The sequence below is a fragment of the Plectropomus leopardus genome, chromosome 7 (assembly GCF_008729295.1).
Source record: "Plectropomus leopardus isolate mb chromosome 7, YSFRI_Pleo_2.0, whole genome shotgun sequence".
In the NCBI taxonomy this organism is placed as follows: domain Eukaryota; kingdom Metazoa; phylum Chordata; class Actinopteri; order Perciformes; family Serranidae; genus Plectropomus; species Plectropomus leopardus.
In genome coordinates this window covers 19,707,471-19,722,356 of record NC_056469.1, presented here as the reverse complement: position 1 = coordinate 19,722,356, position 14,886 = coordinate 19,707,471, and the positions used below count along the sequence as shown (strand labels likewise).

The window sequence follows — 14,886 nt, the reverse complement described above, 5'->3', positions numbered from 1 at the left end:
CGCAGAAAGGGTGATGGAGAATGTGTTTTGCCATATGCACACTGCAGGAGGTTGTTGGAGACCAACTGTGTGTGAGAGTGTGAGAGGAACTTGGAGGAAGGTGGGTTTTTGGTTGGATGGGAACTGACTAGCCGGTTGCTGTGGAGACAGAGGGCAGCTTGTGTGTGTGTGTGTGTGTGTGTGTGTGTGTGTGTGTGTGTGTGTGGGTGTGTGTGGGTGTGTGTGTGTGTGTGTGTGTGGGGTTGTGCCTGCATGAGTGAGACTGGTGGGTGTTGCCTGGGTCAGGAGGGTAGCTGCGTGGAGCATTTCCTTGAGACAGCTTTTGTTTTGTGCCAAGTGTTTGAAGCCTCTGTCTCTTTTTGAATCTTTCCCTCTCTGCTTCTCTCTTTGTGTCCTTTTCCCGCCCTCTCATCCTTAGAAATCAATTGGTCGTCTCAAGTCTCTTGTCTGCTCTCCAATGACAAACTAGAACTCCAAGTGTTTGCAAAGCGTTTGTTTTCTAACTCTTCCGCATAGCACTCTACACAAAAAAAAAACCAAACTGTTAAGCCTGTTCGAATACATGTGCATGAACAAACACTGCTTCCCACACTCGGTATCGTGGTCATCAAAAGCCTATATACAAAATAACTGCAATTAGAGAGAAAACAAGGCCTTTCAATTTTACATTTGTAAGAATGACTCATAAACATTTCCAAATACATAGCAATTAAATCACAATGCGTGGGAAGGACAATCGTTAGTGACGTCGCTTATGCAAACCAGTCTGTGTACAATGCACTCATCTGCCTCATGGATGTGCGCCAGCAGTGCTTTCTTTAAACACACCGTCAGATAGAGTTTTTTTTGTTTTACATCACTACAGCTGAGCCGGATTATTCATCGACAACTTCTTCAACACCACGCTGTCTTTATCTCTCCTGTCCATTTTTGGATTTATTTTCATCTTACCTGTTCTTGTTTCCCCTAGATTTTTATCTCTGATGTTATTCTTGCTCCACTGTTTTGGCTATCAAATTTTATTTCTCAGTGCCTCAGTCTATCCATTTATTAAGTATTGTATCAGAATACAAGGAACCTGCCTACGTTTGATAATGGGACAATCTCCACATTTCATATTGCATGAACTGCACTTCCTGTGTTCAATAAGTGTTTCTGCCACATTAATTTAACATGGTGGTCTGACTATACAAACATAATGTGATACGCCTCTACAAAAGCTTCATAATAACTGCACATTTAAAAAGACATATTCCAATTCTGTGTAACAATTCAGTTGGTATTCATGCATTGCCTTTATTTGAAGTGTTGTGTCCGTTCATTGTGTGAAAGTTTCAATGTTGATATGATTTTAAACGTAAAATAATAGTAATAGTAATTTGGCCAAAATATCCCGGATAAGGCCAAGAACATCTTGGGCTGATAACGTCATTTGGAGCCAGAGTTTGAACATTAGTGAGCCTTGCGTTATCGAGTTCCCACACATACACCTGTCTGACCAAACGCGAGCAGCGTCATAGATAGCAGGCATACTGATTGAAACACATAGCTGTCAATCATGACATCACATTGTCTTGCACGATGCCAAAAAAGCCTAACAAACTGCACATTCACCTCAAATGTCAAAGTTTTTTTTTTACTGCAGAAAAGTTTTACATTTCTCTTCAGGCAGACATTCAATGTGTATACCATCCAGTTTAAATTATCATGTGACTGCAGCCAGTGGTACAACTCTGTTGCATTACAGAATCAAGTTTTTGTCACAGTGTGTTGTTATAGTATATTATGTTACAATATATTGTGTTTTTTTTGTCTTAAATGACTGTTGTTCTTTCATGTTATCTTGCAGTGTCTGCCACTGCCTTCTACAAGGCTCAGCCAGTTATCCAGTTCATGTGTGAAGTGCTGGACATCCACAACATAGATGAGCAGCCTCGCCCTCTCACAGACTCACACCGGGTCAAATTCACCAAAGAAATCAAAGGTAGAGACGGGGGTGTTAAGTGTGCGTGCTCATGAGAAAGAGAGTTAAATTAGATGAATAAAAGTGTATTATGTGTGTGGGGTAGAGAGAGAGCTTAGCAGGAACAGGAAGAGCACGTGTCGCAGCCATTCACACACACACACACACACACACACACACACTCACACTCACACTCACACTCACACACACAGTCTTAATGCTACTCCAGCACTTTCTATTATTCACCAGGTTTGAAGGTGGAGGTGACGCACTGTGGAACCATGCGGAGGAAGTACCGTGTCTGCAACGTGACCCGTCGGCCTGCCAGCCATCAAACGTGAGTCAGCCGCCGGGCGGGCGAGGGAACAGGAGACTCTGGGCGGAGTGTGTGGATGGGATGTGGGCGGGGAGCGCAGAGGATGCGATCACCAATTCACCACCAAACAAACCAGATAATAGCTGACTCATCTTATAACCATGTGGTCATCATTAGTCATCTATTAGTGAAGTATCCCTGTGTTTGTGTGACTGTTGATCTTCAGTGTTTCCACAGACTTAACAGCAGTACCTCGCTGTGTGTTATCCTTATAATGGCATTACATCACTATATTGCCTTTAAAAAGGATGGTCCATATCTAAGGCAGTGTGCCATTTAACAACATGCTTTTAGAATACTAGGAGTGAAGGTACTTAATGATATTTTAGCCGCAATTGTGAGATTTGACGGTAGCCACACACTTCTAAATTGTTGTTAATGCGTGCTGGCTGTGATTTTATAAATAGTAACTGACTTAAATTCAGTTTCCAGGTTGAGATGCACCTAGTTAAAACTAATGCAGTGCAATACCAAAGTAACAATGAATCCTACTGTCAAGAAGGTTATAATGTTCAGTGATGATCATAAAGCTGAATTATCACCACTTTAAAACAGTACAAAAGCTGAGCATTTTAACCTTCATGAAAACAAGTTTTATTGGAGGACTGTTTTATTAAAGTGCATTAGTTTTTATAAACTGACAGATTAGTGTGTTTATAAGTCTGTCACTGTTTGTTTACATTACAGAGAAAATTTGCCACTTTTTATGTGGATGTCAGTCAGTGTTTATTAAAGCAATTAATTCCTCAGTGTGCGTTTCATTTACCAACAAAGGTCTCCTGCTGGCTAAGCTCTGTGAACAGTGCCTCCAAAACATACCGTTAAACTCACTCAATGGTTGTCTTTCGAGATTGCCCCACTATTCTTGGTTATCTTTTCCAGTTTATCTTCTGTATCATGAAGAAAGTCTTCAGCACACCTCTGCCCAAGTGAGAAGTAAAATTTTTACGCATAGTAACATACACATGGGCTTCTGCAGGGTTGTTGTCGCCCACTACATCCAACAAAAACTGTCCACACTGACATTCAGTGCAGCAGAGTGATTCAGTTTCTGTTGGCATCAGAGGGAAATTGGAGCCAAGGCACCATCAGTTGGTGTTTGCTCTCTGCAGCTCAGGTTCTGGAGGGTCCCTGCTGTCTGTATCCTCCTGCATGGCTAATACAACCACAGCCTCGGCTTCTCTTGACAGCATTTCTTCGGTTGTATGCTGGCTCAAGTAAATGCAACTGAATATCTGAGTCGGCCAAAACACTGATTAATGTATCCTCATCCATAAAATACTCTAAGTTTTTTTGTTTTGTTTTTTTTTGCGGCGGGTTAGGGGTAGGAGGACGCATTTCTGATTTTGGAAAAATAACTAGTATGCAGTACATGTAAAGAGAACAAGGAAGTTCTGTTTTTGAGTGTTATCGAGAGCAAACCCCCTGTTTACCTGGAGGCAAAACCCAACTTGTAGTTTGTAGCTACATCCATCTTTGTCACTGTCACATTAACTGACAGGGCTAGATGTGCAACTGTGAACACAGCTTTCTCTGTCAATAAAGCACAATGAGGAATTTATTGCTTAGATTGACTACATTTACAATCAAAACTGATTGGACATCCCCATAAAGGATGAAGAATATCCCTTTTAAGTAATTCAGTATTCCAGTACAGATTCAATGTCTAAAAGGGGCTTTCTGTACAGAGACTTCCAGCCTTTTCCTGTCCTTATCCTATAAGTATGGGCTGGCTCCTGCTCATCTGTTATTGATAGAAATATGGCAGCTGGCCAAAACTATTCCCGTGCCACTACAAATCAAATGAATACTTCTTATCATCTTTTTTGCCCCTTATCTGACTCAGAGATGCAGTGTCTCTACCACACAGTAAATACTTAAAAGTAGTTTAAAGTTACTAAAAAATGTAGATTAGAAAAGATATGCTTGACAATTTAATACCTTTGAATTGAAGCACTCTGCATCGCTGCTTTCCTTACGTGTTTTTTTGTTTTAAATATATAAAGCAAATAAATAAAAAATAAAGATTAGATTGATTTAGCTTAATATAGCTTTTATCAATCAGTGAAAACATTGCTTAATCAGGTACAGATCAGCAAAGGGCATCCTACTCATACTTAAAAATAAATCAGTCTAATTCCATTGTGCTCAGTCATGGTGTAGTTTTTGACATTAGATGCTCTTTTTTTTGCAGGTTCCCTCTACAATTGGAAAATGGTCAGACTGTAGAGCGCACAGTAGCCCAGTACTTCAGGGAGAAGTACAACCTGCAGCTTAAGTACCCGCATTTGCCCTGTCTACAAGTGGGCCAGGAGCAAAAGCACACCTACCTGCCCCTAGAGGTCAGTCAGAACCAGATACTATCCATTTTATTATTTTTTTATTGGGTTTAAATTGAAACATAACTCATGTAGTGTAAGGTATATGTGGCAATCCACAGGTGTGTATCAGCTGAATGAATATGGAGCTGATCAGCTCAGCTGTGACCAGGCAGTCGTTTGCTGGCTAAATAATAACTAAAATGATCAAACTTTGGCTCTTTATTTCTTGCAGGTGTGTAACATTGTAGCTGGTCAGAGGTGCATCAAGAAGCTGACAGATAATCAGACCTCCACTATGATCAAAGCCACAGCTCGCTCTGCACCTGACAGACAAGAGGAGATCAGCAGGCTGGTGAGTTGGATCAAGAACTTTTCTATCACTCCAGAGATGCCCTGAATACTTGTTTGAATATTACATTACGTATTTATGTTCCAGCTCTACTCCGAATATGACAATACTGTGAATTTCATTTGGGTCATGTAAACAGGACATCCTGTTTTGACATGTGGGACATGTGGGATATGCTGGTATATATTTGCTGGTATAAGTTTTAGGAGCACTCTTTTGACATGTATAGAGCGCATTCAGAATAGGCATCTCATTGGGGGTTTTACAGCAGATTGCGACATAAGGCCTGTTTACATCAGCTTTTGTCATGGATGCATTGTACACAGTTAATCTTGGCAATAGTTTGCAAGAGTGAAGATGCATGCACAAATGAAAAGCCCACATTTCTGGTCAGAAGGAGAAACACGCATACTTTTTAATAATTTAAAAGACTTAGATATTAACAGACTTTTGGATATGCAGCGATACAAAGATGTTGTGGTTGAAGAAATGAGAGAGATAGGCTGTGTTCACATGTTGGAACACGTCCACCGCCATTGGAAAACTTTGAGAGGAAAGTGACAAAAATCAGCTCCAGACGTTCCTCTCTTCCATATTTTGATGTGATAAACAACATGTCAGGGCACATCAATCAGAGTATGCAGGGTTGCATGTAAATAGGAATGTTAGAGGAATATTTATTTTCATTAGCCGTACAAACAGCTTAGTAGGAATATTGTCTTTTTCTAAATAAGGGTGAAAAGTCAGAATAATTTGTGCATGTAAACGTAGTCACTGAAAGGCATCTGTTAGTTAGTACACTGTAGATGTCAAATATTTCCTCGGCAACAACATAATATAGATTGAAGGCTGTGACATTTATTTTCTTGAGTTTGATGAGCTTGAGTAGATGCTTGAAAAAAGTAGTATGGTTAAAATTGTAACCATTATGTAATGTGTTTTCCTACTGTTGGTAAACCCCCCCACCCCACCCCACCCCACCCCCCCCCCAAAAAAACAGAGTTGCAGAACACAAAAACAAGTAGTGTTTGTGCATCATCCAATGTCTGCGTTGCTAAGCTTATCAGCACTTGGTTGCCATGTTGCTCATCTTGCTCATCTTGATATCAAATTGCTTGTTTTGTAATCACCTCTCCCAGATCCTCATTTTATATTGTTAACAGAGGCATGTCTGCGTGCTTGTCCATTGCATTTGGCAATTACAAGGCGAGACTACGTAGGGTCAACAAAATACCAGAGTGGTAATGGCTTTAATGTGTGTGAGGCTGCTCCAGTGTCTGCAGCGTGTTGTTTATGGAAAGACTGACAGGCTGTACACTGCCTCTGGTCACCATCAGATAAGCAATGCACATTTAGTACCTGCTGTTACCTTATTAAACCACGTCTCCCTATCTCTTCACTCAGGAGCAAAATGACTGGACTTGCTCACAGGAAATCATTGTCGACAGCACTGTGGTGGCGTTTTCATTTAGATGCACAGTTGCTTGAAACTGACAGGGCAGTGTGGGTGGAATAGCAGAGGTTGAGAGACAGGAAAGGACAAAACAAGCTGATAGGCTGTGTCTGTCAGAGCTGCATAATTAATTCTATAATACATTTGGATGTCATACCAGCTGGGCTGATCATGTACCACATGCTCGCCATCATTTTGGATTAAGGTGCTGGCACCTGACAGTTTTTGGCATGTTAATAATTAACCTTTTACATTTCCTTTACACCAATGGATGGATTGCACAAAGAAACACTAATAACCATACATACACCGGCAAGTGCAGAAAAGCAATGCTTCATTAACTTTACAAGCATAATAAACATAAAAACTAAAAAAGGAATAGTTCAGTTTTTGGGAAAATGCACTTATTTACTTTTTGGCTGAGAGTTAGGTGAGAAGAAGAAGCTAATAGTAACTGTCACATATGAAAGTGATATTGTTCTTATAATCTGATTCTCAGCAAGAAAACAAATGAGCTTATTTCCCAAAATGTCACAATGAGTAAGCAGGTGTAGGACACTTGTAGAGCACATTGTCTATAAACTAAAACCTTTCAGTACTGCAGTAGTATTTACCTTTACACAAAGGTTAAAGTTTGAAAATATTCGGTTATAATCTATTACTATCGGTCATTTTCATTTTTTAAAATTATAATATATATATAGCAGTATTTAATTTTCATTAATTTATTTTCTTTTTCCTTAAATAAATGGACAGAACAAGCTTATAGATTTCTCGTTTATAAATGGAGAGAAAACATGAACAGGACAGTGACAGTGCATAGACTTTTCACAGTTAACTACTTCTGTTGGATGATATCTTGTCCCAGAATTAATTGTGATAAACAATGTTATTGTTATTTTAACACCATTTGATCCCACTGATTTAATGATAATATGATAGTAGCATTAAAATGCAAGGTACACCCTTTTAATGAGCACTTAACTTTTAAAAAGAACAGAAAAGACAGAAAAAACTCAGCATATTTTCTTTTCTGTTCCTTCAGCTTAGGCACTGTAAAAATGAATCCATGGTGAAGGAAACCCTGCAGTTTGCTCTGGCATTATGTTGGCTAAAATATTAGTGACATTCTTATGTAAATATACCCACATGTGAACACAAGGGCAATATCGTATGATATATGGACATAACCTCATTCATTTCTGCTGAAGAGAAACAAAAATAACAATAAAAACCCACACCAATAAGAGTAAATGCAGAATATTATAAACACAAGAATATTGGCAGTAAACATAGAAATAATAGTACTAATAACAGAATTAAACACAATCGAGACAGAAAAAAATTAATTAATTAATAAATAGCCAGTTAATGTGCATGCATCACAAACTGAACAGGTGTGTGATGTACTTATAGCTACGGTTGTCCGATTGTCCTCAGTATTCTAATATGTCAAAATGATGGACGACCTTCGGATTTTTTAACACATCCTCTGCTCATTTTGTCATTAACTACAGTGGCCTGAATCATTTCCCCCCCTCTTTTCACCCGCAGGTGCGCAGTGCCAACTACGAGGCAGATCCTTTTGTGCAGGAATTCCAGTTCAAGGTGCGCGACGAGATGGCCCACGTGACGGGGCGAGTGCTACCCGCCCCCATGCTGCAGTACGGCGGCAGGGTGAGCACAGAGCACTTTATGGTACCCTTCCTTTAAATCACGCCCATTCTCTCTGTTTGTCTGACATGCTCTCCCCTTCCTCAGCCTTTATTCCACCGTCTCTGAGGGGAACTAACACACCGGCTTCTGTTTGTACTTCATGATGTCAGTCTTTTTGGCTTTTGTTTTTGTGGTTGAGTCTCAGTAAGTTAAACACTGATTACACCATTCAAAAAGTGGCATTTCCTTTTTGAGGGAAAAACAGAAAAGGAAACTTTTTTTTCTTTAAAACATGAAACAAATCACATTTGGATATCTTCTAAAATATAACCATAGCCAGAACTTGCCCAATGTAAATTTTCCTCGGTGAAGCTGTAAAGTTGGGTTAAAGAAGAGGTTGTCAAAAATTGCATAAAGAAGCAACTTAATGAGACTAAACCACAGGGTTGATTAACATCTGTCTGTTTATCTTCTTTAAAGAACCACACTTGTGCAGTAATATTATACATATGTTTGTGTGTATTTGTGAGAACTATGACACCATTACGTACACTATGTTGTTCACGATACACACCCAAAATTCATCTACACACCTTAGATTACGTCACAGTGCATCACACTTCCCTTGCAATGAAATTTAACTTTGATATCTGTTATTTTACTCCAAAGTTATCACAAAGACTTTTTTTCAAATGCATGTTTCTTTGACTGAGATGTTTCTTTCTTTCAAAGTATGAATTTATGTACAAATATGAGTTAATATATTTTGGTATGGATGAAGTGTGTTTGGGTTCTCTGGGTTTTCAGAAAGTAAGTGTGTGTGTGTGTGTGTGTGTGTGTGTGTGTGTGTGTGTGTGTGTGTGTGTGTGTGTGTGTGTGTGTGTGTGTGTGTGTGTGTGTGTGTGTGTGTGTGTGTGTAAGTGAGTGAGTGAGTGAGTGCACACTTGTCTGTCTGCGTGTTCAAGCACGAGCGTGTATGAACAGTATGAATGTGAGTGTTTGCCCACATAATCACGAGTACATGTGGTGAGACTGCAATGTTGTTTCAGAACCGCACTGTAGCCACGCCCAGCCACGGGGTGTGGGACATGAGGGGGAAGCAGTTCCACACCGGGGTGGAGATCAAGATGTGGGCCATCGCCTGCTTCGCCACACAGAGGCAGTGTCGGGAAGAAATACTCAAGTACGATAATTTGCAAAAAAAAAAAGTTCCCGTTTTCATAAGTGTTTTTCTGAGATTCTGCTGTCATTGTACATGCAGTGATGGTGCTCACTTAAACAGACGTTTGTTAGATGACTATTCCAATCACTTAATTTTTCCTTTCATTACCTGTAATGATGAAAAAGATTATTTTAGTTGAATTTTCTTGTCTCCATAGATTAACTGCATTAATCTATAATTTTGTTTTAAAGTGATAGCATTTCTTATCTCAGTTATCAGTTTGCAGATAGCCATAGTGTTTCTAAAGTGAGCCTGACAGTTTTGTTTATATTTCACTTTATGATTAAATACCAAAGGAAGAGTACTTAATCATGAAGATAACTGTAACTATGTCAAAGGTAGAGATGGGATATTTTTTGTTTTTAGTCCCTGGTCAGATGTTATAAACATACCCCAAAAACCGTAAACTGCCTCATGCTGCATGGAAAAACCACACAATACACTAATATAGATATTTGGCATTATAGGATAATAAAATTCAAAATGTTAAAACCTTTACTTAAGCTTACTGATTAATGTAAAACATTTTTGATATACCATTTGCTAAACAAATGTGTGTTAACATGGAAGCGTATTTTATGCTGTGCTGACAGCTTTTTTTGCAGGTGTCTGCCTGTGTTTATTATTTTCCAAGCAAACATGCACAAGATTGCAGCTTTGATTGTAGTTGATTTTACCATTCTATTGATTCGTCATCCTCACCACCTGCTCCTTCCTCTTGTAGGGGTTTCACAGACCAGCTCCGTAAGATCTCTAAGGACGCTGGGATGCCCATCCAGGGCCAGCCATGTTTCTGTAAATACGCCCAGGGAGCGGACAGCGTGGAGCCCATGTTCAGACACCTGAAGAACACCTACGCCGGACTGCAGCTCATCATCGTCATTCTGCCAGGAAAGACCCCTGTCTATGGTCAGAAAACTGTTACAATAAATATCATAATAGAGCCTAGATATGTGCTGGTTGTCAAGACTGACTGTGTGGAAACACTAATGCTATTCTGGGACTGAGTGCTGGTGCAGCGTTGTCTCAAGTGCATTTCAGTGAAACAGCCTTATGCTCTATTAAAACAAATATTCTTTCCACATTTTGTTATATTTTCTGTCTTTGAATATTTTTCACAGACTGTATGTACGTACATGTTTTTTATTCTTAAATCCTGCAGTGTTCCTATGTTTGACTGCTCACTTGCGTCTGTTATACTCAAATACTTATCATAAGTTGAATAATATTCCACTGCTTTGAGTGCTAGATATTGAGAACTGACGTCAACATTATAATGTCCATGCTACTTTTGCAAGTTTTTTTTTTTTAATATGTATAGCTGTTTGCTTTTTACTGACACTCACTTTTTCTAACTACCCATAGCGGAGGTAAAGCGTGTGGGGGACACCCTCTTGGGCATGGCCACGCAGTGTGTTCAGGTGAAGAACGTGGTGAAGACGTCGCCTCAGACGCTCTCCAACCTCTGCCTCAAGATCAATGTGAAGCTGGGAGGCATCAACAACATCCTGGTGCCTCACCAACGGTTAGTCATGCTCTCTCTCTCCTCGTGTGGTGAGCATCACCACACATAGAAAGTGTGTTTACATAGACATAAATAACCATCTAGTGTAGTGACGCCAACTTCTCGTAGCTTTGGCTGTGAATGTAAAGATTTTGTCTGACATTTCTACAGATGTAAAACAAAAAAAACTGCAACTCAGTATAAACAACATTTTTGCTATGTGTCTCAATCTTTAGACCATCAGTGTTTCAGCAGCCAGTTATCTTCTTGGGAGCAGATGTTACACATCCACCTGCTGGAGATGGGAAGAAGCCTTCTATTGCAGCAGTGAGTTTTATCTTCATTTCACACCTGACCTGTTGGTGAAATGCATTGACTTATGATTGTTTTGTCTGATTTTCACCCTTGATTGACCACTTGCAATCTATCACCCCCCCATCGCTCTTTCAGGTGGTTGGCAGTATGGATGCTCACCCCAGTAGGTACTGTGCCACTGTGCGGGTCCAGAGGCCCAGGCAGGAGGTCATTCAGGACCTGGCCTCCATGGTGCGGGAACTGCTCATCCAGTTCTACAAGTCAACCCGCTACAAGCCGACCAGGATCATTTTCTACAGGGATGGAGTTTCAGAAGGCCAGTTCAGACAGGTCAGCTCCCACTTTGTCTCAGGAAACAATTGATTGATATTGGGGGGGGGGGGGAACTAGACAGCAGCCAAAATTTAAAAAATAAAAAAAAAGAAATTAGATGTTTTAGACAGAGACAGTTCATTTCGCTAGCTCTTTGCTCTGTAGTTCAGACTTCTAGTTCACTTCAAATCAAACATTGTTTCAGCAGCCCTGTGGTTGATTTGGCTAGTAACATTACTCCGACAGTGGTTTATCTTTATATGGAGCTGAAATATAAAAGACAGTTATACTCAGCACATTTGCTCACTCGGCCAAAAACAAGATGACAGTTGTTTTAGTCATGGACCTAATTTCTCACAACATGTACAGACGACAAGACTTCACTTTTGGGGGAAATGTCCTTTTCTACTTTGAGGGTCTAAGGACAGAGGCTCTCATATGTTGCGATATTTTAAAATTGAATTTGAATTGACTCGCAGTGTTACGTTGGTAATGCTAGGAGATCTGGATGAGAAGGTCAACATGAAACTAAAACGACACAGAGACAGCTTTTACAGGAACATGAATAACCAATTTATGGTCAGGTTTTGGAGTATCCCATCTGTGTATAAATATCATGTTCCCTTCATGAGTAATCCAAAGATGCTAGCAGGAGCACTCTGAAAGAAACTGGGATGTATGCAGGAAGATGAAAAACTTCTCTGAGCTCATGAAAACACCATATCCTGAATTTGATCATGTAATATAAGTCTCAGTAATGGGTTATTCATGTCCCTGTCATTACACACAGATAGATACATATGCTGTGAAAAAAAATTTTTCTTCAAGGGTAGTTTCTCTGAACATTTCTTCTTCTTCCTCCTCAGGTGCTGTATTATGAGCTGCTGGCCATTCGTGAGGCTTGCATCAGCCTGGAGAAGGAGTACCAGCCAGGCATCACCTACATTGTTGTGCAAAAACGCCACCATACACGCCTCTTCTGTGCCGACCGCAACGAGAGAGTGAGTTACCACCACTCACACACAAACACAGACACACTCACTGTCACTCTCTTTAAATATGACACAGCTAGGATCCCCATTAAAGTCAGTACAGAGTGTTATATGCTAGTCCATATTCTTTTTTATGCTCTGTGCCAGCACGTTAAGTACTCGAAATGGGCTTCCTTAATTACCTTTTGTTGTCAATTGGACTGTTCACCCTCCTAACCCCTGTAATTACATTCGATTAAAGCATTAGGGCCCAATGCAAACCGAGAGCTCTGGAGTGGCACTCAAGGCCCCTAGAGTAAGACTCAGTTAGTAACAACCTTATTTTCAGAGCAGAGCATTAGGCTCTCTAGAGCATTAGGCTTTTAATTGGTTGATTGGGAAGCACTTGGTACACTGTTGCCTGTCTCGGTACATCAACTAGTTCTTTTTCCTGTGATTAGAGTTTTTACCTGCTGACAGTGTTTAGGGCTTTAAACGCTTTATTTCCTGTTGCTCTTTTTCTGCATCTTCCATTTTCTGTTCTTGTTGTTTATGGTGAAACGTGGGGAAAAACAGTCAAAGCGCATTAGGAGGGACTAACTGACCTTAACGTTGCTTTTGTCAGGTTGGACGTAGTGGAAACATTCCTGCTGGTACTACTGTGGATACGGACATCACGCATCCCTACGAGTTTGACTTTTACCTCTGCAGTCACGCTGGAATACAGGTCAGACCAACCTCCTGTCTTTTCTGCCCAGCCTGCTCTTTTTCGCTCTCCTTCACAAAAATCTCCACATTTGAAGACTGTGTGCTTTTGCACAGCTACGCATTCTTGCAAATAGATAGTAAACAGGATTCAGAAAAAAAATGGCCACAAGAGAAGAGAGGAAATGCTCCGTGTTTTTTTTCCCCCTTTCCTGTTATTATTTGTAGTTAGATCCCCAGGAACTGACAAAGTGGTGCCAACTACAACAAGAATCGTATGCTAGGAGCTACCATCCCTTGCTGGTATTTACACCATTATGCCAAGAAAAACAGGACACAAGCTTATGCAAGACTTTTGTCTTCCAGCTAACCGTGTTTTTTAACTTTTCCATCTTCTAAAAGACTGGAAGTATCAGAACTAGGACAGCAAGGTTCTGTAACAGCACTTACCCAAAAGCTGTTTGTATCTTTAACTCATAAATCACCATGGTGCTGTTTTTCATGTTTATAAGACACTATAATGGGATGTATACAGGGACATAAATCATAGTTGTTTCAAGCTGCTGATAGCATCCCTAAGGGAGTGCTTGTTTTATTTATTCATCCATATTTTGAGAAAAGTTTTTATGTGTTTGATAGACTGTCATTTTATTTCTTTGCGACTTGCTTTATGTCTTAGCCGTAGTCATGATGTCCTGAGGTTTATGTCCACCAAAGCAAAATCCAAATCGACCATTTAAAGAGATACTTTGTCATTTGTTCTGTTTCTTTTCTGTCAGAGAAAATTTGCAGATGTTGTTTTTTACCTTGACATGTTTCAAATGACTGTAGTTGTCAGTCGAAAGAAACAGAACAAATAATTAAAAAATAAGACAAAATGAACTTGCTTGATTTAGATAATTTGCCGATTTTGAACCAGCTTTATATCATGACAATGTGCTTAATATGTGTAAATGAACTGTGGTTAACTTCCCTCCATCTTTCCAGTGCACAGATCACCCTGTTCATCTCTCAGCTCAGCTCATTGTACTTCATTTTTTAAGCCCACCAACACAAACATTATAGAAGCGGACTGAGAGTGATAGCCTCCCTCCTTTCTCACTTTAAAAATTCAGATTAAAAGGTAAAATCAGGCAGTGCTTATAAAACGGGCAAAATCGCCTAAATTGTTTTCAGAAACGTATTTCAACTTACTGTTTAACTGTAATACACGATTGTTTGTTACCAGCCCCCTAACAATTGACAGCGGGACCGTTGTTGGTCTGGTGCAGCACACTGCATTGTGGTAGTTGTAGTTTTTTTTTTCTTGAACAAAATCAAAAGCCAAAGCCCTTTTCTTCTCTTTTCTTAGGTTAAAGTTTAAGTTTTGAAATTTAAGTATTTGCACCTTTTTACTGCAGAGGCACAGAAAAGACAATTTTTCAAGCAGTGAAATACATGTTTAAATGGCAAAACTTACCGTATCATTTCTTAAACGTGAATCTAGAAATAATACAAATATGTCATTTAATTCTCTCCTCCCAGGGCACCAGTCGGCCCTCCCATTACCATGTACTGTGGGACGACAATTGTTTTACCGCTGACGAGTTCCAGCTGCTCACCTACCAGTTGTGCCACACTTATGTGCGCTGTACCCGCTCAGTCTCCATCCCTGCGCCAGCCTACTACGCCCACCTGGTGGCCTTCCGTGCCCGCTACCATCTGGTGGACAAAGAACATGACAGGTGAGAAAGTGTGTG

At 40.0% G+C, this 14,886-nt stretch overlaps 1 protein-coding gene across 2 annotated transcripts in view; it reads left to right on the top strand.

Annotated features, from left to right (window-relative positions):
- The window catches only part of LOC121945179 (protein argonaute-3), a 41,331-nt gene that overhangs the window by 20,304 nt on the left and 6,141 nt on the right, over positions 1-14,886 (top strand). Inside the window, exons 6-18 of one of the 2 annotated variants that reach the window (XM_042489217.1) lie at positions 1,850-1,984; positions 2,213-2,300; positions 4,534-4,681; positions 4,893-5,012; positions 8,017-8,139; positions 9,168-9,301; positions 10,065-10,249; positions 10,706-10,865; positions 11,081-11,171; positions 11,295-11,489; positions 12,338-12,472; positions 13,068-13,169; positions 14,672-14,871. In XM_042489217.1, coding sequence (XP_042345151.1) covers positions 1,850-1,984; positions 2,213-2,300; positions 4,534-4,681; positions 4,893-5,012; positions 8,017-8,139; positions 9,168-9,301; positions 10,065-10,249; positions 10,706-10,865; positions 11,081-11,171; positions 11,295-11,489; positions 12,338-12,472; positions 13,068-13,169; positions 14,672-14,871 — 1,816 coding nt within the window. Of the gene's footprint in view, positions 1-1,849; positions 1,985-2,212; positions 2,301-4,533; positions 4,682-4,892; positions 5,013-8,016; positions 8,161-9,167; positions 9,302-10,064; positions 10,250-10,705; positions 10,866-11,080; positions 11,172-11,294; positions 11,490-12,337; positions 12,473-13,067; positions 13,170-14,671; positions 14,872-14,886 lie in introns of both variants that reach the window. The other variant, XM_042489216.1, reaches the window with a different exon arrangement.